Source organism: Hypanus sabinus, chromosome 10 (assembly GCF_030144855.1).
Source record: "Hypanus sabinus isolate sHypSab1 chromosome 10, sHypSab1.hap1, whole genome shotgun sequence".
Taxonomy (NCBI): Eukaryota; Metazoa; Chordata; class Chondrichthyes; order Myliobatiformes; family Dasyatidae; genus Hypanus; species Hypanus sabinus.
The window spans coordinates 144,905,890-144,933,370 of record NC_082715.1 but is presented as its reverse complement, the minus strand read 5'-3'; the positions used below and the strand labels follow the sequence as shown (position 1 = coordinate 144,933,370).

At 42.8% G+C, this 27,481-nt stretch overlaps 1 protein-coding gene across 1 annotated transcript; it reads right to left on the bottom strand.

Moving 5' to 3' along the window:
* Window positions 1-2,793: 2,793 nt before the first annotated feature.
* On the bottom strand, window positions 2,794-7,964 carry LOC132400362 (immunoglobulin lambda-1 light chain-like). The gene is made up of 3 exons (XM_059981311.1): window positions 7,894-7,964; window positions 7,458-7,799; window positions 2,794-3,199 (listed from the first exon to the last, which is right to left on the bottom strand). Exons 1-3 carry the CDS (start codon window positions 7,940-7,942, stop codon window positions 2,877-2,879), a joined length of 714 nt encoding a protein of 237 aa, XP_059837294.1. The 5' UTR covers window positions 7,943-7,964; the 3' UTR covers window positions 2,794-2,876.
* Between the last annotated feature and the right edge of the window lie 19,517 nt (window positions 7,965-27,481).

The following is a 27,481-nucleotide window of genomic DNA, read 5'->3' as shown; positions in this document are numbered from 1 at the left end:
ATTGTGTCGTCTTTAATGAGCCTCGGAGGGACATTTCGCGGCCGTTTTCATTCTTTGAATGTGACCACCGAGTCATATTCAGTTCTGGCATCAATTCTATTCATCCCACCTTATACTATTATGTTCTAATACACGCTTTCAGCAAAGCAATAATTTGTATTGGCCATTTGATAAGCACCCAATATTCCTTTGAGGTTTAGGTGACCCAGAGGACACCGAGATTGCGGGTTCGAGAGAGGAGGAGAATTCAGACGGTCTCAGGCTGTATTTGCAAATTCCATACGGACCGGTGTAGTTGTGAGACAGCTTTTTCACTCGCAGTGTCAATAGTTTCCATCTCAGGGCATCCCATGGAGGTCAGAGACAGAGCTCATGTCCCCGAGAATTGTAAGATCGTGCTTAAAGCTTCCATTCGACCCCTGATTGTTCCCTAACAAAGCTTGTGAATGTCAAAGGCAAGCAAAGGTAGACTACCTTTGTTTTTTTCCCGCTTCTCCTCATCCGCCTATCACTTTCCCCGGTGCCTCTCCTCCTCTTTCTCCGATGATCCACTTTCTCCTATCAGATTCCTTCCTCTCCAGCTCATTAATTTTTTTTCACCGATCACTCCCAACCTTAAATATATTTAAGCCAAGTTTGGGTAGATTTTTGCATAGTAGGGGAATTAATGGTTATTGGGGAAAGGCAGGTAGATGGAGGGGAGTTCATGGCCGGATGAGCCATGATCTTATTGAGTGGCGGAACAGACTCGACGGGCCAGATGGCCGATTCCTGCTCCTATTTCTTACGTTCTTATGCACTTATTAGCTTCTTCCTTCATCCACCCACACCTCCCACCTGGATTCACCTTCTAGTTTATCTTCCTCCCCTTCCTATCCTTATTGGGGCATTGTTCCTCTTTTCCGTTCCTGATGAAGTGTCCCGACACACAAGACTGCTTATTCACTTCCATAGAAGCAGCCTGACGTGTCGAGTTCCTCCAGCGTTCTGTGTGTGTTGCGCTGGATTTCCAGCATCTGCAGAATCTCTTGTGCACACGACTTGTTTATTTGAATGGAGATAGCGGGTGTGTAAATTAAGCTTGGTTTAATTATTCAAGGTTTCACTACACTCAGCGGTTCTCTGCCTTTTTTTAACTTGGTCAGATTCGACCAGAGAATGTGTTTCTTCGAACTCCAAAGAGAATAATTTTTGTGAGCGGTGATTGCTGATGACATAACGTGTCCTCAGGGAGAAATCCCCGGAGGTAAAAATAAATCCATCCCCGTATCATGGCGCAACTTCGCGTACTGCCATTTTGCTTATTAAGTCTTTTTTCTCTTTATTTTCTCATTTCACAAATCCACACACCTCGTGATATTTTGCAGTCTGCAGACTGGTGCACATCTCTCTTTGCTCTGACCCTGAAACTGCTCCATCTACACAGAGAATCAGGGACAAATTTGAATCCCAGCTTTTTGTCTCCTACTTCACAAACAACCGCGGGGCACACTTTCAAGCAATTATATAGATGACATACATAAGATGCAGCCTTAGATTGATCTAATTCCATTCTAGACTCGCCCATTTTGGAATCGCCTTCTCAATGTCACATTTCATATACTAAATCTCCCTTTATATTTCCTTATTAAAGCCAATTACTCCAGCTATTCATTCCACCCGACCGTTGCTTACCCCAACTAGGGTAGCTACTGTGTAAATTTATGAGCGTTTCATTCTGCATGGAACGCCAAACAGCTATGCAGATAACTAGCCCTTTCCACCGATTCTGTACTCTAGACCTCTAGAAATGGACCGGTCATAACCTCAATACTTCAAGGAGAATTTCGTGCTGAGACCGAAATTAATCGGAACAAATAATATGGCCCTGGCGGATATTGTGCCGAGGTTATCATTATTATGAAACAGTGCTTGAAGAGGACAATTATTCAAAATTACGCGTATGTGATTCAAATATTCTATAAAAATAAATCCGAGATGCATAAATGAAAAACACCAAAATGCGCTTGAAAGTCATTTGACAGTTTGGAAATATATACGTATATTAATTACATGCTGGATTATATATCGCGCGCGCATGCACACACACACACAAACCAATACCCACAAACACAAGCACACACATCCGTGAAGTTTGAAGACTGAAGGGATTTTGGTTGTCAAGTAAAACACTCGAAAACTTCTATAGGTGTACCAAACACGAGGAAATCTGCAGATGCTGGAAATTCAAACAACACACACAAAATGCTTCAGCGCTTCTCCCTATAGATGCTGCCTGGCCTGCTGTGTTCCACCAACATTTTGTGTCTGTTATAGGTGCACCACGGAGTGTATTCTGACAGGCGGAATCACTGTTTTGTATGGGGGAGGGGGCGAGCTTGCTACTCCTCAGGTAGGTGAGAAGATCCAGAATATTGTAAAATTAGTCAGTTCCATCCTGGGTAGTAGCCTTCGTAGTATTCTGGAAAAGGAGCGGTGCCTCGGAAAGGCGACGTATATTATTAAGGACTCCCGTCTTCCAGACAATGCCCTCTTTTCATCGTAGAGAAGCCTGAACGCACACACGTAGCGATTCAGGAACAGCTTCTTGCCCTCTGCCAAACAATTCTTAAATTAACATTGAACCCATGATCACTACCCCACATGCCGGTGATAATAAACCTGATTCTGATAGTACAAAGTCATCGATCAATATAGGAAATAATACAGATTTATTATATGTCTCTTGTGAAATTACACTCGAGTTTTGGTCATTTTAGAGTAAGATTGCGACCAGTAGATTGAAGCGGATACAGTGCGCATCACCTGTGCTATACAAGTAAGATTGAAACGTTTTTATTTTCAAGAGCAACAAATCGGTACAAATATTGCTTGAATCACAGACAACCGGATCGTGCAACGTTTACTTTAACTGGGTTTGCCTGAGCCTCGTGTTTAACCACACAGGTGTAAAGATCGTGTGCTTTCCAATCTGAGGCACGCAGAGTCAGGTAACTGCTTGAACTGAATGTGTTGTCCGCCTCCTGCTGGACCCGGCTCGACTCAACGCCGTTCTTCCTCGGGCTACCGTCCACCGTCCACTCGATGTCCACAGCTCCCGGTTTAAACCCGCTCAACAAACACACCAGGGTGGCGGTGCCGTTTCTCGTGATTTCTTCCGTTGAGGGCGGGAGGACCAACACCTCAGGGGGCAGAGTATCTAAAAAATAGGAACAGGTGCAATAAGATAAATTATTCATTGTCAATAGTGTCTGAAACAAGTACCTTTCTCCGGAGGTAAAGGAGACAGCACGGGCTGGGATCTTGAGGAAGAGAACAACTTGCTGCAGGAATTCAGCGGGTCAGAGACATCTGTGGAAGCAAATCGAAACGGTGTGCGTGTGTGTGTGTGTGTGTGTGTGTGTGTGTGTGTGTGTGTGTGTTGGGGGGGGGGGGCGGGGTGCTGCATCGGTATATATGCTTCTACAGATGCTACCAGACCTGCTGAGTTCCTCCAGAAGCCTGTTCCTTTTATTTTTTGCTGCTTTGTCTTTCTTCGTTGGGTTTACAATCGACAGCGCTGCAACTGCATTAATGAGAGATTTGCATAGAGGCAGAACACCAGAGATTTGGAAATGCAATAACCTGAGGATATTTTCAGAGCGCAACCACGAGCAAATTCCAAAATTAAACCTTACATTTTCAAAGGAAACAGTTCGGATTAATGGCAAGTTTTGTATTTCAAAATTAATGGTGTCCTCAAACTGGCTTAATATTTTGGTACTATTTCCTCCCGTGTGGACGTTTGGAATGGAATTTGGAAATAAAAAATCTCTTTGAGAATTGGGGATCGATTTCAAAAAGATCCACCGACCGTGAATTAACTGCGAAACTGGAACAATTACGCTCGAGTTCGAGAATGTTATACCATAAGACATAGGAGCAGAATTAAGCCACTTGGCCCATCGAGTCTGCTCCGCCATTCAACCACGGCCGATCTATTTTCCCCTCCTCAGCCTCGCTCCTCGGTATTCACCCCATAACCTTTGATTCCGTGTCCAATTAAGAATCGATCAATCTCTGCTTTAAATACACCCAACTACCTGGCCTCTGTAGCTGCCTGTGGTAATAAATTCCACAAGTTCACCACCCTCTGGCTAAAAATGTTTCAAAAAGAACAATGTGTTTCCAGCAACACACACAAAATGCTGGTGGAAAGCAGCGGGCCAGGCAGCAGCTACAGGAAAAAATACAGTCGACATTTCGGGCCGAGACCCGAGAATGCGGGAGGGTGGTGGGGAGATCCCAAATGATAGGAGAAGACAGGAGGGGGAGGGATGAAGCTAGGAGCTGGAAAGTTGGTTGACGAAAGGGACACGAGCTGGCGAAGGGAAAGGATCACCGGACGGGAGTCCGAGGGAGAAGGAAAGAGGGAGAGGAGCACCAGAAGGAGATGGAGAGTGGGCAAGGAGAAAAAAGGGGGGAAATAGATAAATAAATAAGGGTGGGGAAAGAAGGGGAAGAGGGGCATTAACGGAAGTTAGAGAATCATATGTTCATGCTATCGGGTTGGAGACTACCCAGACGGAATATAAGGTGTTTCTTCAACCGGAGTATGGCTTCACCTTGAAAGTAGAGGAGGCTATGGATTGACATAAGAGAATGGGAATGGGACGTGAAATTAAAATGTGTGGCCACTGGGACATCCTGCTTTCTCTGGCGGACAGAGCGTAGTTTCCAAATAATATCTTAATCCCGCATTATTTTGAACCAGAGGTAGAATGGTTGCAAATGTCTGATACTGAGATGCACTGAAAGGTGCGACAACATGTCTCGGCCATAACGCAGATTCGCGTCAGGCGCCAGTCAAGTGTTGGATAAGGATTAGAAAGTTCAAATGTAACATTTCATTCTGTTCCTATTCGAAAATTGAAATGCTGGAGAGGCTGAAAAGCGGACTGCTAAAAATTGTGATACCTAATTAATCTATTTGAAGATGAAACTTGAGAGGCTGAGAAATATATTGGTCAGTCTGTACAGTCTTTTTCAGTCGCCAAACGTCATCAAGAGATTGACAGCAAGTACGCATATCAGGATACTATTTAATACTGTGAGAGATAATAGGCACATCTGTCACAACTTCGTACCCTGCTGTGGGTTCTGCGCGCCCTTGCAGGAGAGCCGCGGAACGGGTTCGGCGATCACACTCGTCCCAGCCAATTAGTGTTTCACTGTGATGGTATTTAACTCTCTTCTTCTCGTTTCATTTTTGTCAAGGCTTGACCAAAATCAAAGCAAACGTCAATGCTACCTGCTTACCGCTGTCCTGGTTCCAGGAAAGAAAGATACCGTATACACTGGCACTAATTTCTAAGGCAGGGACATGTTCGGCACAACTTTGTGGGCCGAAGGGCCTGTAGTGCGCTGTAGGTTTTCTATGTTCCAGTGTTAAAGAATGGTATTTATTTGGTATCAACCTACTACTTCCAAGGCGCTTTGTCGGCGTTTGCTTACTTGGAAAGTTCTGGTTAATGGACGGTTGCCCTCGCGTTTATTGTTTTTATTTAAATTTCTGCACAGTTCCTATTGAAGTCAGCGAACTGTTAATCCGATTCAGTGTCTCTCTCTCTCGGGGCTTGGCCATAACTGCTCACCTCATCAACATACTTCAGTATTAAACTTACCGTGATGCGAATCACGAAGCCAGTTACAGATTCCGCTGAAGTTCGTGCACAGGGACTCTGACAGGATCTGTAATTCAGGCGTGTGCCGATCAAAGGGGAGTAACGTTACCATGGCATTGAGTCTCATGGGGTTCATCTGTGTGATTTCAGAAATGACCGAGATCTGCAATAATTTGACACACTTCCCCCTAAACTGTTAATGATCTAAACACACCGATATGTTTTCAAGGGAATTAGATGGTAGGATATCAGGGTTTCTGGATTCGGTTTTCAGTTTTTGCTAAGTAGAAATTTGTGCAAAGACCGTTCAGAAAGCACTTAAAATGTAACCCGTCAGTCGGATGCTTAAGCGATTTAAAAGTTCAGAAGAGAGTCGATCTTGTAGTTCTATTTTCCTAAACCCATTTCACTCACTGGCCTTGGTAATTCTTTATCTACTTTCCTTCAAACTTTCCAAGTGCACAATATAATCTTTAATTGCAGATGGGTACTACGGGTTCTCAGATTAATGTGGCTACAGAGGAAACATAATCTTTCTTGGCAACACACATAAAATGCTGAAGGAACTTAGAAGGCCGGGGGCCTCTATGGAAAAGAGCAAGTAGTCGAGGTTTCGAGCTGAGACCCTTCATCGCGAAATCATGAGTCCTGTTCAAGGGTCTTGGCCAGAAACGTCGACGGTTTATTCTTTTCCATACACACTGCATGACGTGCTGAGTTCCTCCAGCCTTTTGCGTGTGTTGCTTAGATTTCCAGCGTCTGCAGATTTTGTCCTCACCGTAATTTTTATAATCGTCTCAAAAATTTCATAATAATCCTCTAAATTGCGCTTTCAAGGTTCGAAAAATGACTCAGAAATACTTGGAGACTAAAATTGAGCCCTAAACATTCGACGCCAGACAAGCGGAATTTCAGGCAAAGCCATAACTTTTAAAATTCTCTGTAACAGTGATAACGATACAGGGATGGAATTCCAGCTCGGACAACTTACAGCAAAAAACGCTGTTAACACGCTTAATGCTCTCTATATGCTGACGAGCACATGGTGAAAAATAGAACTTAAAGGGTTAAAGGTCCAAAGATGAAATAATTGAAATTTCTGAACTCTGAGAATGTCATAAGGGCGATAAATTTCCACATTGAGTGATTTTTTAACTGGGAGTTAACAAAAGTTCACCAACTCGGAAGGAGATCTCCAATGAGAGGGGATTGAGGGCAAGTTGAGAAACGGAGTTCAGAAGAAATCAAGTTGCTGGAGAACAGAGCGAAGAAAAGTATGTATGAAATGTCAAATCGAGCGATACTGCAGAGGAGAAAAGGCTTCATTCTCAGCTTGCAACTTCCTTCGCACTTCTTCTGCCTCAGGTCGTCCGCTGGCGAAAACTGATCTAATGCTTTTGCTATTTCCTTTCATGGCTTTTTCAATCTATTCTGCAAGTTGAAGCCACGTGGTGATAACATGTCAATAACTGGTTTCGCAGGGTTCAACGGAATCAACAATAGTAGGGGCAATTTAGTTTTTTTAAATTTAAAACTCGTTTAAACACTGAATTCAAAAATGCATCAGTACACTTTGATGACATCTGAGCTAACTTTCCCTTCCAATTCATCTTTTTGTTTTTTTAGTGGTTTATCTTTCAAACATGAAGACAAAAAGATTAGTGGTTTTCAAAACAAATTAAAGTAATGGATACACCCACAAAATGCTGGCGGAGCACGGCAGGAATACGTAACTATTGTTCAAAGATTTGCAGCTGAAAGGGGGAAAAGCTGGAATGTTGAAAATGTACTTACTGCCAAAATTCAGTTTGGTTCCTTTCCCAAAGTTCATCATACCACAAGTCCACACACCACAGTAATAATCGGCGACATCCTCCGATTGCACGTTTGCGATGGTTAAGTGCATCTGGTTGCTAGATGAGTCTACGGAGCCATTAAATCGATCCGGAATGCCAGAAGCCATGCCACCGTAGCCATCCCACACAAGGGCAGGGGCGCTGCCGGGTTTCTGCCAGTACCAACTCGCGGAGTAACTCTCGATATTGCCCCCGGCCACGGTACAAGTGATCTTTACAGATTGACCCGAAGAAGTTGAGATAGACGGGGACTGAGTCAGAACTATCTCAGCGACGGTATCTGATGAAAAACAAATTAATCACAACGTCGTCAACCATCCACAGAATGGGAAATGCAGCGATATGTTGGATTATGCATTGTACAAAGTACTTACTGTGGAAACAGATCACCAGTGCGACAACACCCAGAATCCATTCAGCCATGGTGAAGGAGATGAAGGGATGCTTTGCCTCACAAATTCGGCTCTGGGCTCCTTCCAAGCCTCCGTTTAAGTAGTCTGAAATATCGTTACGTCACAAAATATCGGTTATTCATGCAAATTTCTATCCACGTCATACCAAATTATGAAATTGTGGGCGGGACATTTACTTAGCACGAGGCTTTCAGTGAAATACAGAGAGAACCAGAATGAAGTGACCACATAAATAGTAGAAAGCAAAGTAAATACTGTGGTAAAACAGGAGAAACATTGGAGGCACCATACGTGTGTACAAGACAAGCCCCAAATACTGACTTGGACGGGGTTAACTGAAGGGCGATAATTACTCCAGTTACCTTGGCAAAATTTGAGCAGATAAATATACTGTAAACCGAATAAATTTTTGAGCGAAAGCAGCCATTGGAGATTTAAAGAAGAAAAATTCCCGTGTGCTATCGGCGTAGTATAAATAGTTATTTTAGATTTCTGCTTTAGTGAAATGTTAGTGCCTACGTCAGGTTTCCCGTTTAAACATTGTTACTTTCCCTTCCAATTCAGCTTTTTGTTTTTTTAGTGGTTTATCTTCCAAACATGAAGACAAAAAGATGAGGTTGATAGGGGGTGAGGTTGGAGCAGGGCTTTTGAGCCAAACGCACAAGAGCCGAGCACAGAGAGTGACAGAACAACAGTGACGAAGGTGCCTTGGCTGTTTGAGGAGTGGCTGCGGGTTGGAGGAAAAGGTCATTGCTGTGACCGTGACAAGAATGTACAGAATATATAAAATCTGGTGGCAATAAATTGGCATGTCGCCAATAAATATTAACTGAAAGGAATTTCACACAAAGAATAAAGAGTAGGCAGAGATTGGCCATATGAATCAATGCTTGGGTAGTGCTTGTTTATGATGTATTTCAATGAGTTAGCTGAAGAGACTGATTGCAATATTTCCAAATTTGGCAGAAGATATTTGCCACAGAGAGAGTTCAACGAATTCCTGCGATAGCGTGGTTGTCGTACAGATTGCATTTACTGCATCGTCTGTAGAGTAACATCTAGAATAATGAGAGTAAATCTCAATAACATTACCGCAGTGCAATGCATAATATTTTGAGAGTTCCAGCCAGGCTAGGTGCAGGAAAGATGTTCCCCATGGCCGAGGATTCTTGCAAAGGGGCACAGTCTCATAATATGGGAAGTGGCATTTACTTCCAAGACGGAAGGAAACGTTTTCATTTAGACAGGGGTGAACTTCGGTAATTTTCCTCAGAAAACCTGTGAGGACAAGTCGCTGAATATATTGCAAAGATTGTTACTCACATGCAAACACAAGCAGAGGGTGTGGATAGAATAGAAATAGGATACTGTCGTAGCCGATGAAACATGATCACCCTACAATGATTACTAGCCCGGGAAAATGGCAGTGCTGAAAATGGACAGAGTGGAGAGCTAATGTACTGAGGCTATATGGGTGGAACAGAGAAATAAGAAAGGGATGACCGTGTTTATGAGATTATGTTATAGACCATTCAAAGTCAGTGAGATCAGAGGAGCAAATGTTGTAGAGAATTCGCAGACAGTTGCAAGTAACCTGAGATTATGATAACAGGTGTTTTAATTTTCAAATATTGACCTCGCTTCTTGTGCTGTAAAACAGCTGGATGGGACAGAGTTTGTACAAGTGTTCCTCGATCAATATATAGAGATCCCAAATAGAGACAGTGAGATACTGGACTATTATTAGGGAAAAAGACAGACGACTAAATTGTGCGTCAGGGAACACTGTGGATCTAGTGATGATAATTTTATTATTTTCGAGATAATTATGCAGAAGGATTGGTCGGCGCACCGGGATTAAAGACAATTTTGATGTTATCAGATAGGATCCGGCACGTGTGGCTCCGGACATGCTGTTTTCTGGCAAAGGCGTGTTTGGTAAGTGGGAGGCATTCGAAAGTACAAATTTGCAAGTACACAGCGCTAACAGGCTTGGGGAAACTTGTTATCGAGATACTGAGGCTCTGTTTGGAAAGAGGAAGGGGATGTACAGCAGTTAAAAAGAGTAAGGAACTAGTAAGATGCCTGAGGAGTATAAGACATACAAGAGAACACTTAAGAAAGGGGTCGAGGGCTAAAAAAAGGCATGAGGTTGTTCTCGCAAACAAGTTGAAGGAGAATGCTGAGGGCTTCTACAGATATATGAAGAATATAAAAGATCTGTGCTGAACAAAAGGCTGGAGTGTTCGCTGATATCTTTAATCTCTCGCCTTGGCAGTCTGAGGTACCCATTTGCTTCAAGTAGGCTTCAGCTATGCTGGTGCCAAAGAAGAACGTAGTAACCTCCCTCAAAGACTATCGTCTGGTAGCACTTACATCAACTGTGAAAAGACCATAGCACCATACAAAAGTGGAACATAATTAGGTTTTTCCATCCATCGAGACTTCTCTGTCAAAGCATCGTGACTGATTAATTATCCCTCTTAACCCTATTAACCCACATAACCCTATTAAAGAACTTATCACCCGCAGCGCTAAATAAAGTCAAATGAAGTGGCCGGCCTAGCTATCTGTTGGAATCAATTCCACAGTTGCACCACTTTCTGACTCAAGAATTCTGTTCTTATTTCTGTTCTAAATGGACGTCCCTCAATTCTGAAGAATCTGATAAAATGCTTTGAGAAGTTGGTGCTGACACTTGTCAATCCCTGCCTGAGAAGCGATTTCGATCGCATCTTGAGAAAGGTCTCAACAGGTCATCCGCAGGTGCCATTCCATTGTCTCCTGGGAAATCTGAAGAGCGTGAGAATGTTCTTCATTGACTAGAACGGGACATTTAATACCTTCATCCCGTCAAAACTAATTAATTAACGTCCTCAATCCCTCTTTGTGCAACTGGATTCTCGATTTCCTCACTTGGAGACTCCAATGATTTCAGATTGACAACAACATCTCCTCCACAATCTCCATCAGCACAGGTGCGCCACAAGGTTGTATTCTTAGCTCCTTGCTCCACCCGTGTATGACTCTGAGACTAAGTTTGATGACCACGCCACTGTCTTCGACCGAATCAAAGATGGTGAGGAATCAACATATAGAAGAGCAATTGAAAATCTGGTTGAGTGGTGCCAGAAGAACAACCTCTCATTTAATGTCAGCAAGACCAGGTTGATTATTGACATCGAAAGGAGGATACCAGACATCCATAAGCCAGCTCACATCGGGTGATCAATGGTAGAGCGGGTCAACAACTTTAAACTCCTCCGTGTTATCATTTCAGACGATCTTTCTTTGTTCCAACACAAAAGTGTCATTATGAAGAAAACACGGCAGCACTTTTCTTTCATGGAAGTTCGAGAATATTTGGCAAAAGTTTAACTATTTTCCATGAATGTGTAGTGGAGAATAAGTTCATTGTGTTGCATAATGTCCTGGCAGGGAAACACCAATGCCATTGAAAGGAAAGCCTACAAAAAGTAATGAATACGGTTCAGTCTATCAAGGGTAAAATACTCCCCACCATTGAGCCCATCCACACGTAGAACTGTCGTAGAAAAACATCATCGATCATTAAGAACCGATATCATCATCGCTTCTTGCCGCTGTCATCAGGCAGAAGGTACAAGAGCCTTAGGACCCACACCACTAGGTTCAGGAATAGTTACTACCCCTCAAATATCAGGCTCTTGAACCAGACTCGAAATGAACCTTCACTCGAATTCACTAGCCCCACTATGGGCTCGATTTTAAGGATTCTTCATCTCCTGATCTCGATACATTATTTATTCTTAAAATTGTTGTACTTCTTTTAAAACCTGATGTGTGGGCCTAGCTAAGCACATATATTTCTCAATTGCTAGGAACTTCCGGACTATTTTAGTGGAGTTTATTATTGTTATTGTTCTTGCCGAATTGCATACTGCTAATGTGTAGTGACATTTGGATGATACCAGCTGTAAATATTATCATTAGAACAATGTTCATCTTCTACATTTTTCAATTTGCTCTTTTAATTCAGCATTCTTCTGTTGCTGTTTATTTATTGATTTCAGTATCTTGTGTGTGTTTGGAATGGCAGCATCTATTATGTAAGTTATGCTGTAGTATTACAGTTGAACGGTCATTATGGATTATCCTATCTGTAATAATGGATCAGTCATAATATAATTTGAAGGACTCTGACTATAAAACTGGATCTCCCTTGCATTTATTCTAAGGCAGAGTGTCTTGTATGAGTTGTTTTTGTTGATGGAAATATATCGTTAGAAGTTTTATCTGACTGCTGTGATAGGGTTGGCCCGAGCCAGCATGGATTTACCAAGGGTAAATCGTGCTTGACTAATCTGTTGGAGTTTTTCGAGGATGTAACCAGGAAGTTAGACGGGGGAGATCCAGTGGATGTAGTGTACCTCGATTTTCAGAAGGCATTTGATAAGGTCCCACATTGAAGATTGATGGGTAAAATCAAAGCTCAGGGATTGGGGGGAAGGCATTGACATGGATAGAAAACTGGTTGGCAGATAGAAAGCAAAGGGTAGCGGTGAATGGGTGTTTCTCGGAATGGCAGGTGGTGACTAGTGGGGTGCCACAGGGCTCGGTATTGGGACCACAACTGTTTACCATTTACGTTAACGATTTGGCTGAAGGCATAAAAAATAACATCAGCAAATTTGCTGATGATACTAAGCTGGGTGGCAGTGTGACATGTGATGATGATGTTAGGAGAATTCAGGGTGACATGGATAGGCTGGGTGAGTGGGCAGATACTTGGCAGATGGCGTTTAATATGAATAAGTGTGAGGTTATCCACTTTGAGAGAAAGAACAGGAATGCAGATTATTATCTGAACGGTGTAGAGTTGGGTAAGGGAGAAATACAAAGAGATCTCGGATTGCTTGTTCATCAGTCACTGAAGGTGAATGAGCAAGTGCAGCAGGCAGTGAAGAAGGCTAATGGAATGTTGGCCATTATGACAAAGGGAATTGAGTACAAGAGCAAGGAAATCCTCTTGCATTTGTACAGTGCCCTGGTGAGACCACACCTGGAGTATTGTGTACAGTTTTGGTCTCCAGGGTTAAGGAAGGACATCCTGGCTGTAGAGGAAGTGCAGCGTAGATTCACGAGGTTAATTCCTGGGATGTCTGGACTGTCTTACGCAGAAAGGTTAGAGAGACTGGGCTTAAGGAATTAAGGAGATTGAGAGGGGATCTGATTGAAACATATAAGATTATTAAGGGATTGGACAAGATAGAGGCAGGAAATATGTTCCAAATGCTGGGAGAGTCCAGTACCAGAGGGCATGGTTTGAGAATAAGGGGTAGGTCATTTAGGACAGTTAAGGAAAAACTTCTTCTCCCAGAGAGTTGTGGAGGTCTGGAATGCACTGCCTCGGAAGGTAGTGGAGGCCAATTCTCTGGATGTTTTCAAGAAGGAGCTAAATAGGTATCTTATGGATAAGGGAATCAAGGGATATGGGGACAAGGCTGGAACAGGGTATTGATAGTAATTGATCAGCCATGATCTCAAAATGGCGGTGCAGGCTGGAAGGGCCGAATGGTCTACTTCTGCACCTATTGTCTATTGTCTATTTATTAACTCTGTTATTCTACACCCCCCATCGCAGGTAATGTTAATCTATGCACGTTCGAATGTACGTACTATTTTCTAATATTTTTTTTCATTTCAGTGCTTATTGTTCTTTGCAAATTTTTCAAATCGGTTTTGGACTAAGGTATTATCCAAAACGAATACGTTAATATGGTTACAGTGAAAATGTTTATCACCTTTGTTATATTTTCACTATTGGACTCTGTTTAGCAGTTTCTTAACCCTATCAGTAAATTCTGTCGAAAGATTTTCTTTATCACAATATGATCTATTTTCTTTGCTTGGAAGTATCCCAGATACTTATAGGTTTCATTTTTATCCATCGGTTGTATTGTATCCTGCTGCTCTGTTTTATATTCTACTGTTGCTCCTTTGTTTATGTTTCATGCACTTCACGTCTGCTGCAAAGCTCATGTTTGTATCTTTAGAAAATAATTCCACTATTTGAATTAGTTGCTTTTAGTGTTACTGATAAAGGAGCGTATAATTTCAAATCATCTATGTATAGAAGATGTGTCAAAGTATATTTCCTTTGATTGTTTCTGATGTGATACCCTGTTTTATTATTATGATTTCATTTTGTTATTTTTGCATTTGCATAGTTTATTGTCTTTTGTAAATTGCTTCTTTGTCCATCTAGTTGGGTACACTCTTCTACTGATTGTATAGTGTTTATTGTATTTACCATGAATGCCCGCAGAAAGTGAGGCTCCGGGTTGTGTATAGTGATATGTTTCTTGTTGTTATAGACGTTGATGCTCCCAATGGCATGTGCCTCAAATAGCTTCTGACAGCTAAGTCCAGCGCCGGCATTCACGTATGGCTCAGCTACTAAGCCTGGCGGAAGTGTTCCTACTTACAGGGGAAGAGGCAAAGACGGGTCACTCGCGCCGTAAACCAGTCGCTTCTGGCCGATGGGGCTCGTCATCTGTGGTTCATTGTGGAAAACTCTGATCTCAAACGCCCTATGCCTTGCGGGTATACCCACTCATTGGGAAGGATTCGGGAGTAAACCCTGAGCAAAAAATCAGGAACTGGAGTCCCTAATGTTGAGTTCCAAACTAACTGAAGACTCCTGCGACGCCGCTTCTGCCGACCTGTATAACTTTCTGTCGTTCCTTTAGATTAATCAGTTCCGAGGTGATTATAACAGCTTGCTCTCCAGAGCGTACTGCCCTGGCTTCCTCAATACATAGACAGCTGGGACGCAACATCCATGGTCGACTTCGACCAACGGGGGTGTCCGTTCATATGGTGACACCTATGCCTTAGATTATAAATGTGTTTCGAACTTTGAATTTTGAAGTAAAAAAAGGATAACACGGGATAAAATTTGTCCTCGTTAATCAGTGTGCTTACCTGTGCCTGGATCCGAAAGGGTAGCGCAGGTCTTAAATAGATAGTTTTGCATCTGGATTTTCTCGGGAGACGGACGCAGATTTATATAATTAAGGCAAAACGGCAGAGCGGTAATGCACTATCCACGAATTACAGTGGAGGACCTGTTGGGCCCCTAGCAGAGGAACCTAAAATTTCGTTTGCCATAGGTGAGATGCCGGTGGTTTGGAGGAAAGTTACTATTGTTTAAGAAAGTCTCGAAGAACAAGACGGTGAACTTGACGTCAGCAGTGGGTAGGTTATTGGAAAGCATTCACAGGGACTGGATAGATAAGTTTTTGGATAGACGGGGATAGATTAGGGATTGTTAATATGGCTTTGTGCGCGTTATGTTTTGTCTATCCAATCTAATGCAGCTTTCGAGGAGGTTACCAGGAAAATTGATGAAGGAAAGTCAGTGGATGTCGTTTTTATGGACTTAGCAATGCTTTGTCAAGGACTCGCATGGGAGGTTCATCAAGAATGTTCAATCGCTTGGCATTCAGGATGAGGTAGTAAATTGGATTCGATGCCGGCTTTGTGGGAGAAGCCAGAGAGTGGTAGTGGGTAGGGGCCGCTCTGACTGGAGGCCTGTGACTAGTGGTGCGCCGTAGGGATCTGCCCGTTGTTGTTTGTCATCTGTGTCAACCATTTGGATCGTATTGTGGCCAGCTGGATCAGCAAACCTGCAGATGACAAGATTGGAGGGGTATAATGACATAAATAATTTAATGTAGGCAAGTGTGAGCTGTTGCACTTCGGAAGGACAAAGCAGGGTAGGACTTACACAGTGAACGGCAGGCCACTGAGTAGTGGGGTAGAACAGAAAGTTCTGGCTATACAGATCCACAATTCATAGAAAGAGGAGTCATAAGATCGTTAAGGGAACATTTGGCGCATTGGCTGTCATATATCAAAGTACTGAGTACAAGAGTTTGGATGTTATGTTGAAGGTTTATACGACGTCGCTGAGACCAAAAAATTTCCGAGGACGCTGCCAAGACTTGAGGACCTGAGTTATAGGGAAAGGTTCTACAGGCTGGGGCTTTATTCCATTGAGCAGGGAAAATTTGATAGAGATAATCAAACGTGAGTGATGTGGGCAGGGGAAATGCAAGCAGGCTTTTTTTTATTCGCTGAGACTAGAACTAGTGTGAGATTAGAACTAGTGGTTATGTGTTAAAGGTGAAAGCTGAAATGTTTAGAGGATTGCAAGAATGCCAGCGGAAGCCATGCGGGGTCGATTTCAACATTTCAGAGAAGTTTGGATAAATGCTTTGATGGGAGGGGTATGGAGAGCTATGCTCCAGGTGTGGGTCAATGGGACTAGGCAGAATAATAGGTCGTCGCGGTCTAGATCGGCCGCTGGATCCTTTTCTGTGCTATAGTGCTCTGTGGCTCTAAGACTGGGACGAAAAAGACTCGAAGAGCTTCCGCTTTTTTATTTATAGGTTACAATCTTCCGGATGGTCTGCTTTTCGGTATTCTTGTGACTAACGTTAATCGAGATTGCACTGTAAATGTTATGTTAAACTGTTAGTTCAGTTGTTTTCCATGTGTCCTGTTTTATGTTCATGCTTTCGTATAGAAGCGTACAGGTTAAAAGCCCCTTCAATGCATCTGAAAGTTATTGCCGCACTGGTCGCAAGATGAGTTAGAGATAATGGATAATTTTCAAGATATACGGATTACATGTATCTAGCCGGAATTATTTGAAATGTAGCAAAGTAGAAACACGAGTGACTTTGGAGACAATTCTTCGGAATATCGCCGGGAAGTTCCTTCAAAAAATGGCGGTTGATTTACGCATTCTAAAACAGAAAACATTCCACGTGCTATAAAGCTTTTATTATTTTGAAGCTTTAGCTGCTGGGGTTATTGACAGTTCATCGAGAGAAGAGTTTGGATGAAGTTGTACCCGGTGTCATGACAATCAAACGACTAATATATTGGTACATTGAATTTTCTGAATTGCAAGAAATTTTCCTCAGATCGATTATAGTGAACTTCTGTGCAGTCTCTGCCTGTTGTTCACGTTCGTGATTCTTTTCCGGCTGCTGCCTGTGTCGGAATGTGTCTGGAGTTCTGAGGGAATGCCGCAATCCAAACACTGAACAGCTGCTCCCCACTCGTCATTTAACCTTGCCGCACCACGCTGTGGTCCCTATTTACTCCGAGATTCACAGAAATTACACTTATTCAAAACAGTTTGTTCTCTGATCCCACTACGCACGACCAGCGAGTCTCTTCATTTAAATAAGAATAATGCAGCAGCGGGGAAGAAGAGGTTCAGAATAATGAGACTGGTATTTTAACATGCTTCCGTTTGCTACAATATTTTAACAAGAGTTTCGTTGGATCAAACTGCAAAGCTCTTTAATAATTTTTGCTTTTTAAATCTTGTTGATTTTTCTTAATCTAAATTGCCGTTTTGGTTTCCAAAGCAGAGAAATATTTAAAATCCTCACTGGGTGCAAAGCTCACTGTAGAGGGTACGGACTGTGCCAGTCTTCCAGAGATTCTGCGTGAGTGGGTTTGTTTTAGCCAGGTCATTTGGTTGAATTTTTGACACCATAGTGATACACAGGGCGTCCTGTCAGAGCGTCTAGATTCCATTCCGATGTTTGGTTCAGTGGAATCAGCAATGCAAGCGGTGAGGCGGGGAGTGGACCTCAGCGGGGAAAATGCAGAACAACTGCTTTGTAGGACCGGTGTTTCTGAGCTGCGGAAGCATTGCACAGAATCAGCTATTTCGTTCTTGGAGTCCAGTACGAAATATGCATGGAACAAGACCTCCACCTACTGGCCAAAGGTAGATGATACAGGAAGTAAATCATAAATACCTTTAAATTAAAGGCAACTGAAAATGAATGGGACTCCAGACCGACAATAACGTTCTTACCTCAGGACAATGCTGTCAGGAACGGGGGCAGGACGCAGATTCTGAAGTACTAGGGGTAGGACAGGATGGAGTTGCCATGGCATGCAAGGGGTAAAGCAGGCGGGGCAGGATCCCGGATGTCAGGCGAGGCCGGAGGATCCCAGAGTTCCTGGCAGGCTAGGAGGATTCCTCATGGCGGGCCGCATGGATCCCGGGCCGGGCCGCCTCCCAGGCGGAAACAAGGCGCGGACACCTGGGCAGGTGCGGGGCACAACCCTTAGGAAGAAATAGGTGGAACGGTCAGAAGCCCCGCCGGGCAGCGGCAGTCCGGCCGGACCTGAACGACAGAGGCAAGGGATCAGAAGGAAGCTGTGTCCAGGGTGAGCAGCAGGACTACCGCGATACACCGGGTACATTGGTAAAGGTAACCGACAGCGCGGGCAAGGCGAATAAGGCGGAACAGCGGGACCAGCGCTCAGGAAAGAAGCAGGGGAACAAGACCAACCAGATAGAGCATATACAGAACGGGCCGGCAACCAGGGCAGAACAGGATACCGAGCAGGCCGTCAACCAGAGCATATCAGGATACGGAGCAGGGCGGCAACACGGGAAGAACCGGATCCGGAGCGAGTGAAACAGGTACAGACAGGATTCAGAGCCGGCGGTCCAGGTACAGAGAAGGTTAAACCAGCTTCGGAGCAGGACGACCCCACAACCAGGCTCGGTCCCCGAGCCCCTTATAAACACCTGCCCCTAATAGGCAACAGGTGTACCTCCTTAAGCCAAGATGATCCATTGGCTCCGTGTGAGAGCAAGGCCCGGAGTCCGGAGTCCGCGGACTGGGGCAAGACCCGGACCGGACCCCAACAAAGGCCCAGCAGTCTAACAAGCTTAATCAGATTGCTGCAGAATAGTATAAGAACTCAAATAAACTTGTACCGGCTAAACATCGCACTCCTCAAATAAACACCACGAGACATTATTATGGACAAATAAAAGAAGAGCCTGACCAATTAGTCCGACCGGGAGGTTTGCACAAACATGCGGATAAGTCCTCCTTTAGATAGAATCACAAAACTAACCAAACCACATGTTTGATACTGCACATCAAATGTGTTCTCTGTTTATGTTCGCTTGCACCGAATGCTGACGAATACGGATGTACAATTGGAATGAAATGATTCGAGGAACAATCAGCATTTCCTGCAGATCCAATTATTTGTTGGACCATAGGCGAAACGCAGAAGATAAAACTATTATCTACCTCTGTCCTTCCGCTGACCAATCAGAATTTCCAATCTTATGTTGGCTCTGACAGTCAAATGATCGGAGAAGAAGACTTTCTGCAGCTTGTTGCAGAACATTAGCGAAACTGGGCACCGCCATTGGACACACGTGGAATCCAGTTACAGAAAAGAACGATAGATATCTTTTGCATATTTTGGACTGCTTTGCGTGGAATACGAGCATGACCGTTATAGGTCTAATAGTCACAATCAACATATGTTGACGTAATGTATCATATGAAATTGTAATATCATAATGCCATGTGTAGTGTCCACAGTTTGTTCGACTTCCCTTCCAACAGTGCCAACCTGACCACCGTTGAGAATCAGTATTTTTGGCGAATACTGCTAAAAATATCAAGTATACACAGTTACAGTCCCATAAACTTTTAGCAGAACACTCTTTCTCAATGTCAGTAAGACCAAGGAGCTGATATTGACTTCGGGAGGAGGAAACTTGAGATCCATGAGCCAGTTCTCATCGGGGATCACAGGTGGAGAGGTCCAGACCCTTTAAGTTACTCGGTGTTATAATTTCGGATGACCTGTCCGGGATGCAGCACGGAGTTGTATTACGAAGTATGGCAGCGCCTCTACTTGCTTAGAAGTTACTAAGAATCAGCATGTCGTTTAAAACTTTGACAAACTGCTCTAGATGTGGGCTGGAGAGTGTATTGATTGGTTGGCTCACAGCCTGGTATGAAAACACCAATGCCTTTGTATGGAAACAGCTACAAAATGTAGTGGATACGGACTAATCCATCACGGGACCCTCTCTCCACTATCGAGCACATCTGAAAGTGGCCCTATTGATGGAAAGTAGCATTCATCAGCACGGTGCATCAATATCCAGGCCACGCTATCTTCTCTCAGGAAGAAGGTACAGAATTCACAGTACCGATAACACCATGATCAAGAGAGCAGGTACCACTCAACCATCAAGTTACTGAACCAGACGGGATAAGTTCAGTCGACTTCAGTCGCCCCATCACTGCGTTGCTCCCACTGAACTGGACTCACTTTCAAGAAATGTTCATCTCATCTATCTATCAATATTTATATCTACAAATTTATTCAATCAATTTATTCACTCAAGTTTAGTTATTTGTTTATTTATTTGACCAGTTTATTTATCCATATATTTATTTATCGACATATCTATTTATTTGTTAATTCTTTTTGTCTTTCTTTTTAATTTGCTTACTTTTTGTGTTTTTGCGTTTCACTTGGGTTTGGTCTTTCATTGGTTCCATTGTGTGTCTTTTATTCATTGAGATTGGCCACAAGAAATTGTGTCTGAGTTGTATACAGTGACACTTATGTCCCCTCAGAATAAATTTACATAGTTTTGAACTCCAAACTGAGAAGCTGGATGTGAAAATATTCAGCTTTTCTCGTTATTATTTCAGAATTACAACAACTATATGGAGCAGCTATTGTTAAGAACAACATCTATCTGGGCTATAAATGGAAAAGTATAGCAGTTTTATCAGAATAGATTCAGGGGACTGTTCCCTGATAGCAGCGCGGGTTACAGGCCCACAGAGCAACTGAAATGCTTCCTCTCATATAGCCTTCATTGATGCGCTCCTGGAATTTTCTTTTATATTTTAATATGATTTTGAATGAATTTCAATATAATTGCGAAATATCCTGTACAGTAATTACTTATGTTAATTAATATAATCCATCAATTTTCTAAATAATAAACGTGCCACGGCTTTTACTTTCAAACATTTTAGAGTTTAAACATATCTACATTGTAAGTGTTTCAAGTTACAACTCTGTCCAAATAGCAACAATAAACACGGAATAGAAGTCAGTAGTTCCTAACCTGCCTGCCTGCCGATCTCTGATGCTGTTTACTTTTGCCATGGTGCCTGTCAATTGTTTTGACTGGCTGACATCATTCACTTGTGAATTGTGAGTTGTGGTTTACGTTTGTCTGATATGAAAAAATTCAGACATTTTGGTAAGTAGTCTTTCAAAAAAAACCACAGCCCTATAAGAACTGTGCGAAAGAATGTTAGCACAATTGAAAAAACCGTTTGTATAAAATTATGTATTAATTTTCAATTTTCATTCTAAATATTCACAGTATGCATATTACAGAAACAAAACATTTAAAGTGCCGGACAGTTTTCAAGCATGTAAGAAAATCTTGCTCAGTGCAATAGATGGTCCACTCAGCTGTAGTCAAATATTGTAGCATTGTAGCAAGGAATTGGTGGGAAAAGGGTGGAAAATAAAGAGCAAGCGAGAGAGAGAGAGAGTGAGAGGGAGAGAGAGAGAGAGAGAGAGAGAGAGAGAGAGAGAGAGAGAGAGAGAGAGAGAGAGATATTCACCATTTCATTGTATCCATCCATTCAGCATCCATGGAGATGAATAACCAGTTCAGATGTCAGGCCGACACATTCATCAGGATTTGAAATAAATAACCAGAGGCCATAGTTTTAAGGAGATGGGGAAGAGGTTCATAAAGAGCCTGATGGGCAAATTCTCTCCCAGAAGATGATCAGTATTTGCGATGAGTTCCAAGAGGAAATGTTTGGTGCAGGTACATTAACAACATTTTAAAGAAACATGGACTGTGCATGGATAGGCAAGGTTTAGAGTTAAAAGTTTAGACATTGATTGGCAAAAGGGATACAGAGCTGGAGAAGAGAGAGGATCATGAGACGGAAGACCTGGGGAGAAAGAAAAGGGGAGGGAGCACCAGAGGAAGATAGAGAGCAGGCAAGGAGTTATTGTGAGAGGGACAGAGAGAAAAAGGGGGGAAACAAACAAAGAAACAAACAAATAAATAAATATGGGATGAGTTAAGAAGGAGAGGAGGGGCATTAACGGAAGTTAGAGAAATTAATGTTCATGCCATCAGGTTGGAAGATACCTGGACGGAATATAAGATGTTGTTCCTCCAACCTGAGTTTGGCTTCATCTTGGCAGAAGAAATATCTCCTAGTGGCCACACATTTTAATTCCAAGTCCCATTCCTATTCCAATATGTGAATCCATGGCCTCCTCTACTGTCTCTGTATCCCTTTTGCCAATCAACTTTCCAGCTCTTAGCTTCAGACCTCCCTCTCCTGTCTTCTCCTATCATTTCGGATCTCCACCTCTCTCTCCCACTTTCAAACCTCTTGCTATCTCTTCTTTCAGTTAGTCCTGATGAAGGGTCTCGGCCCGAATCGTCGACTGTACTTATTCTCATTGACGTGCCTGTGTGGGTTGCTTGAATTTCCAGCATTTGCAGATTTCCGCGTGTTTATCATTTCTTGCCCCAAGATGGCTTTGTTAAAGTCATACGACTGTAAGACAATGACAACAAACAATAGGTGCAGAAGTAGACCATTCGGCCCTTCCAGCCTGCACCGCCATTTTGAGATCATGGCTGATCCTCAACTATCAATACCCGGTTCCTGCCTTGTCTCCATATCCCTTGATTCCCCTATCCATAAGATACCTATTTAGCTCCTTCTTGAAAGCATCCAGAGAATTGACCTCCACTACCTTCTGAGGCAGTGCATTCCAGACCCCCACAACTCTCTGGGAGAAGAAGTTTTTCCTTAACTCTATCCTAAATGACCTACCCCTTATTCTCAAACCATGCCCTCTGGTACTGGACTCTCCCAGAATCTGGAACATATTTCCTGCCTCTATCCTGTCCAATCCCTTAATAATCTCATATGTTGCAATCAGATCCCCTCTCAATCTCCTTAATTCCAGCGTGTACAAGCCCAGTCTCTCTAACCTCTCTGCGTGAGACAGTCCGGACATCGCAGGAATTAAGCTCGTGAATCTACGCTGCACTTCCTCTACAGCCAGGATGTCCTTCCTTAACCCTGGAGACCAAAAGTGTACACAGTACTCCAGGTGTGGTTTCACCAGGGCCCTGTACAAATGCAAGAGGATTTCCTTGCTCTTGTACTCAATTCCCTTTGTAATAAAGGCCAATATTCTATTAGCCTTCTTCACTGCCTGCTGCACTTGCTCATTCACCTTCAGTGACTGATGAACAAGGACTCCTAAATCTCTTTGTATTTCTCCCTTACCTAACTTTATACCGTTCAGATAATAATCTGCCTTCCTGTTCTTAATCCCAAAGTGGATAACTTCACACTTATTCACATTAAACGTCATCTGCCAAGTATCTGCCCACTCACCCAGCCCATCCAAGTCACCCTGAATTCTCCTAACATCCTCATCACATGTCACAGTGCCACCCAGCTTAGTATCATCAGCAAACTTGCTGATGCTATTCTCAATGCATTCATCTAAATCTTCATCTGAAAATCGAGGTACACAACATCCACTGGATCTCCCTTGTCTAATTTCCTGGTTACTTCCTCGAAAAACTCCAATAGATTAGTCAAGCATGATTTACCCTTGGTAAATCCATGCTGGCTCGGCCCAATCATATCACTGCTATCTAGATATGCCACTATTTCATCTTTAATAATGGGCTCTAACATCTTCCCCACTACTGAAGTTAGGCTGACAGGTCGATAGTTCTCTGTTTTCTCCCTCCCTCCTTTAGATGAAGGACAATAGACAATAGACAATAGATGCAGAAGTAGACCATTCGGCCCTTCGAGTCTGCACCGCCATTTTGAGATCATGGCTGATCAATTACTATCAATACCCGGTTCCTGCCTTGTCCCCATATCCCTTGATTCCCCTATCCATGTACAAGTGTATGCATGCTATCGTAGGGACAGAAATGTGGGCAGAGGGGGTGGGGGTTGCCCTGTTGGTGAGGAATGAGATTCAGTCCTTTGCAAGGGGGGGACATAGGGTCAGGAGAAGTAGAGTCTGTGTGGATAGAACTGAGGAACAGTAAGAGCAGAAGGACCTTAATGGGTGTTGTCTACAGGCCACCGAACAGCAGCATGGATATTGGGTGCAAGTTGAATAGGGAGTTAACATCGGCATGTGGCAAAGGTAATGTCACAGTAGTTATGGGGGATTTCAACATGCAGGTGAACTGGGAGAATCAGGTTGGTGCTGGACCACAGGATAGGGAGTTTGTAGAGTGCCTACGTGATGCATTCTTGGAACAGCTTGTACGAGACCCGACCAGGGACAAGACTATTCTGGATTTAGTGTTATGTAATGAACAGGATTTGGTAAGCGATCCCGCAGTAAAGGAGCCATTAGGAGGTAGTGATCGCAATATGATAAGCTTTTATCTGCAATTTGAGAAGGATAAGGGCAGCTCGGAGGTGTTTGTTTTGCAAATGAACAGGGGAAACTATGGAGCCATGAGGGAGGAGCTGGCCAAAGTTGACTGGAAGGATAGCCTAGCAGAAAAGACAGTGGAACAGCAATGGCAGGTATTCTTGGGAATAATGCACAAGGTGCAAAATCAGTTCATCCCCCAGAGAAGGAAGGATTCAAAGGGGGGAACGGGGCCATAGTGATTGACAAAGGAAGTCAGAGATTGCATAGCATTAAAAAAAAAGGAAATATGACAGAGCTAAGGTGAGTGGGAGGACAGATGATTGGGAAGTTTTTAAGGAGCAACAGAACTTAACTAAAAGGACAATACGGGGAGAGAAAATGAGGTACGAACGCAAGCTATCCAGGAATATAAAGGAAGATAGCAAAAGCTTTTTTAGGTATGTGAAGAGAAAGAAGATAGTTAAGAACAATGTTGGGCCCTTGAAGAATGAATTGGGTGAAATTGTTATGGGAAACAGAGAAATGGCAGAAGAATTTAATGAGTACTTTAGATCTGTTTTCACTAAGGAAGACACAAGCAATCTCCCAGTTGTATGGATGGGCCAAGGACCTAGGGTAACAGAGGAAATGAAACAGATTGACATTCAGAAGGAAACGGTGATGAGGAGACTGATGGGACTGAAGGCTGACAAATCCCCAGGTCCTGATGGTCTGCACTCTAGGGTACTAAAGGAGGTGGCCTTGGAAATTGCGGATACATTGGTAATCATTTTCCAATGTTCCTTAGATTCAGGATCAGTTCGTGAGGATTGAAGAATGGCTAATGTTATCCCACTTTTTAAGAAAGGAGGGAGGGAGAAAACAGAGAACTATCGACCTGTCAGCCTGACGTCGGTGGTGGGATGTAGGACGTAGGATGAGAATTCGGTCTATCGAGTTTCCTAAACTGTTCCATCATGGCTGATTTATTATCGCTCTCAACCCATTCTCCTTCCTTCTCCCCATAACCTTTGACACCCTTACTCATAATAAAACTAACAATTTCTGATTTAAACGTGCCCATAGACTAAGCCTCTAGGGCGATCTGAGGGAATGAATTCCAAAGATTCTCCACACTCCGGCAAAAGAAGTTCCTCCGTATCCCTGTTCTAAATCTGGAACAAAATCCGCGAATGCAGGGAATACTCAGCAAGCCACATAGCATATGTAGTTGCAAGGGAAAAATAGAGTTTAACATTTCAGCCGAATGGCTTCTACGACGTGTACTTCTTTGCTTTTCTTCTAAGTTTTTCTAAAGATCTTTATTCCTTCCTTAGGCCCTTTAGGTTCTAAACTACAATGTCACTATGGATTGAGAGTGAATATATTTATAAACTACCGCAAAGTCAATGACAAAAATACCAAAATTACGTGAAGTTTTGTTGTGTACAGTTACAGTTCCTATAAAATGTATTCGCCCTCCCCCCGGAGGTGTTTGATGTTCTGTTGCTTTACAACATTGAATCACAATGGATTTAATTTGGCTCCTTTTGACACTGATCTATAGAAAAGTCTTTGTCGTGTCAAAGTGAAAACAAATGTCTACAAATTGATCTACATTAATTACAAACATAAAACACAAAATGTTTGATTGTGTAAGTATTTGCCTTCTTTAATATAGCACAGCGAAACATTACTGGTGCAGGCAATTGGTTTGAGAAGTCATATAATTAGTTTAATGGAGATCTGTTTTTGGAACCTTGTGTTTGGATTGATTATAGTAAAAATATAGCTGTATCTGGAAGGGCTAGCTTCTGGTGAGTCAGTATCCTGGCAAAAACTACATAATGATCACAAAAGAATACTCCAAGCAACTCCACAAAGACACAAGTCAGGAGATGGATACAAAAACTTTTTCAAGTCACTTTCAGGCCAGATATCAAGAAATAGAATGAATATGGTACAACTGTAAATCTGCTTAGAGCATGTCATCCTCAAAAACTGAATGACTGTGCAAAAAGGCGACTCCCGAGGGAGTCTACCAAGAGACCTATACACAACTCTGGAGGAGTTACAACCTTTGGTGGCTGAGATGGGAGAGACTGCACATGCAACAACTACTGCCCGGGGGCTTCAGCAATTGCAATTTTACGAGAGAGTGGAAAGGAAAGCTTTTCTTTCTCTTCAAAGAGAAAGAAAGAAGGTCACATGAAATCTCGGCTAGAGTTTGCCAGAAGTCAGCTAGAAGAAGGTTCTGTGGTCTGATTAAACCAAAATTGTGCTTCTTTGGCCATCAGACTAAAGGCTACGTTTGGCGTAAGCCAAACACAACACAATGGCAAAAATACACGATCCCTACCGGGAAGCAGGGTGCTAGCTGCATTATATTGTGGGGATTTTCCAGTGCAGAAGTACTGGAAGTCTTGAGAAGGTAGAGAGTAAAGTAAATGCAGCAAAATACAGCAGAATCCTGATGCAATCTGCAACAGAACTGCGACGTGGGGTAAGATTTATTTCCCAACAATAGACTGACCACAAGCATAAAGCCAGAGCTACACAGGAGTGGCTTAAAACAACAAAGGTAAAGTCCTAGAATGGCTAAGTCAGAGTCCAGACCTCAATCCAATTGAGAATTTTTGGCTGGACTTGAAAAGGGCGGTTCACTCTCGATCCCCATGCAATCTGACAGAGCCTGAGCAGTTTTGTAAAGAAAAGTAGGCAAACATTGGAGTGTCTAGATGTGCAACGCTGATAGAGACTTATCCACACAGATTCAAAGGTATAATTCCTGCCAAAGGCTCATCCACTAAATAGTGATTTGAAGGGTGTGAATACTTATGCAGTGAATTATTTTGTATTTTATCTTTGTCATTCACTTAGATCACTTTGTAGAGCTCTGTTTTCACTTTGACACGAATGAGTCTTTTTCCATTGATCAGTGTTCAAAAGCTAAATTTAATCCACAATAATTTAAAGTTGTAGAACATTAAATCACTTCGGTGTGGGGGCGGATATTTTCAAAGACAATGTGTTCTCTCAACCACATATAGCTTGAAAGTGCGTTTTCTTGCGTCGAATCAGGGTCATTATGAAGTTTGTACTTTGAACATCAATTAGAAATCTAGAAAGGTCATACCATTTCTTAAAACATAACACAAGTGTTTGCATGCTCTCCAAATGGTGGCTATTTACGTGCAGTTCCTCAATCAATCACTCCGGTGGTTTCCGTGAGTCCCCC

Coding starts and splice junctions, on each gene's coding strand:
- LOC132400362 (XM_059981311.1), bottom strand. CDS start 7,942: ATGGCTGAATGGATTCTGGGTGTTGTCGCACTGGTGATCTGTTTCCAC. Junction 7,800..7,893: donor ACTGGTGATCTGTTTCCACA/GTAAGTACTTTG, acceptor GTTTTTCATCAG/ATACCGTCGCTGAGATAGTT. Junction 3,200..7,457: donor AACCAAACTGAATTTTGGCA/GTAAGTACATTT, acceptor CCTATTTTTTAG/ATACTCTGCCCCCTGAGGTG.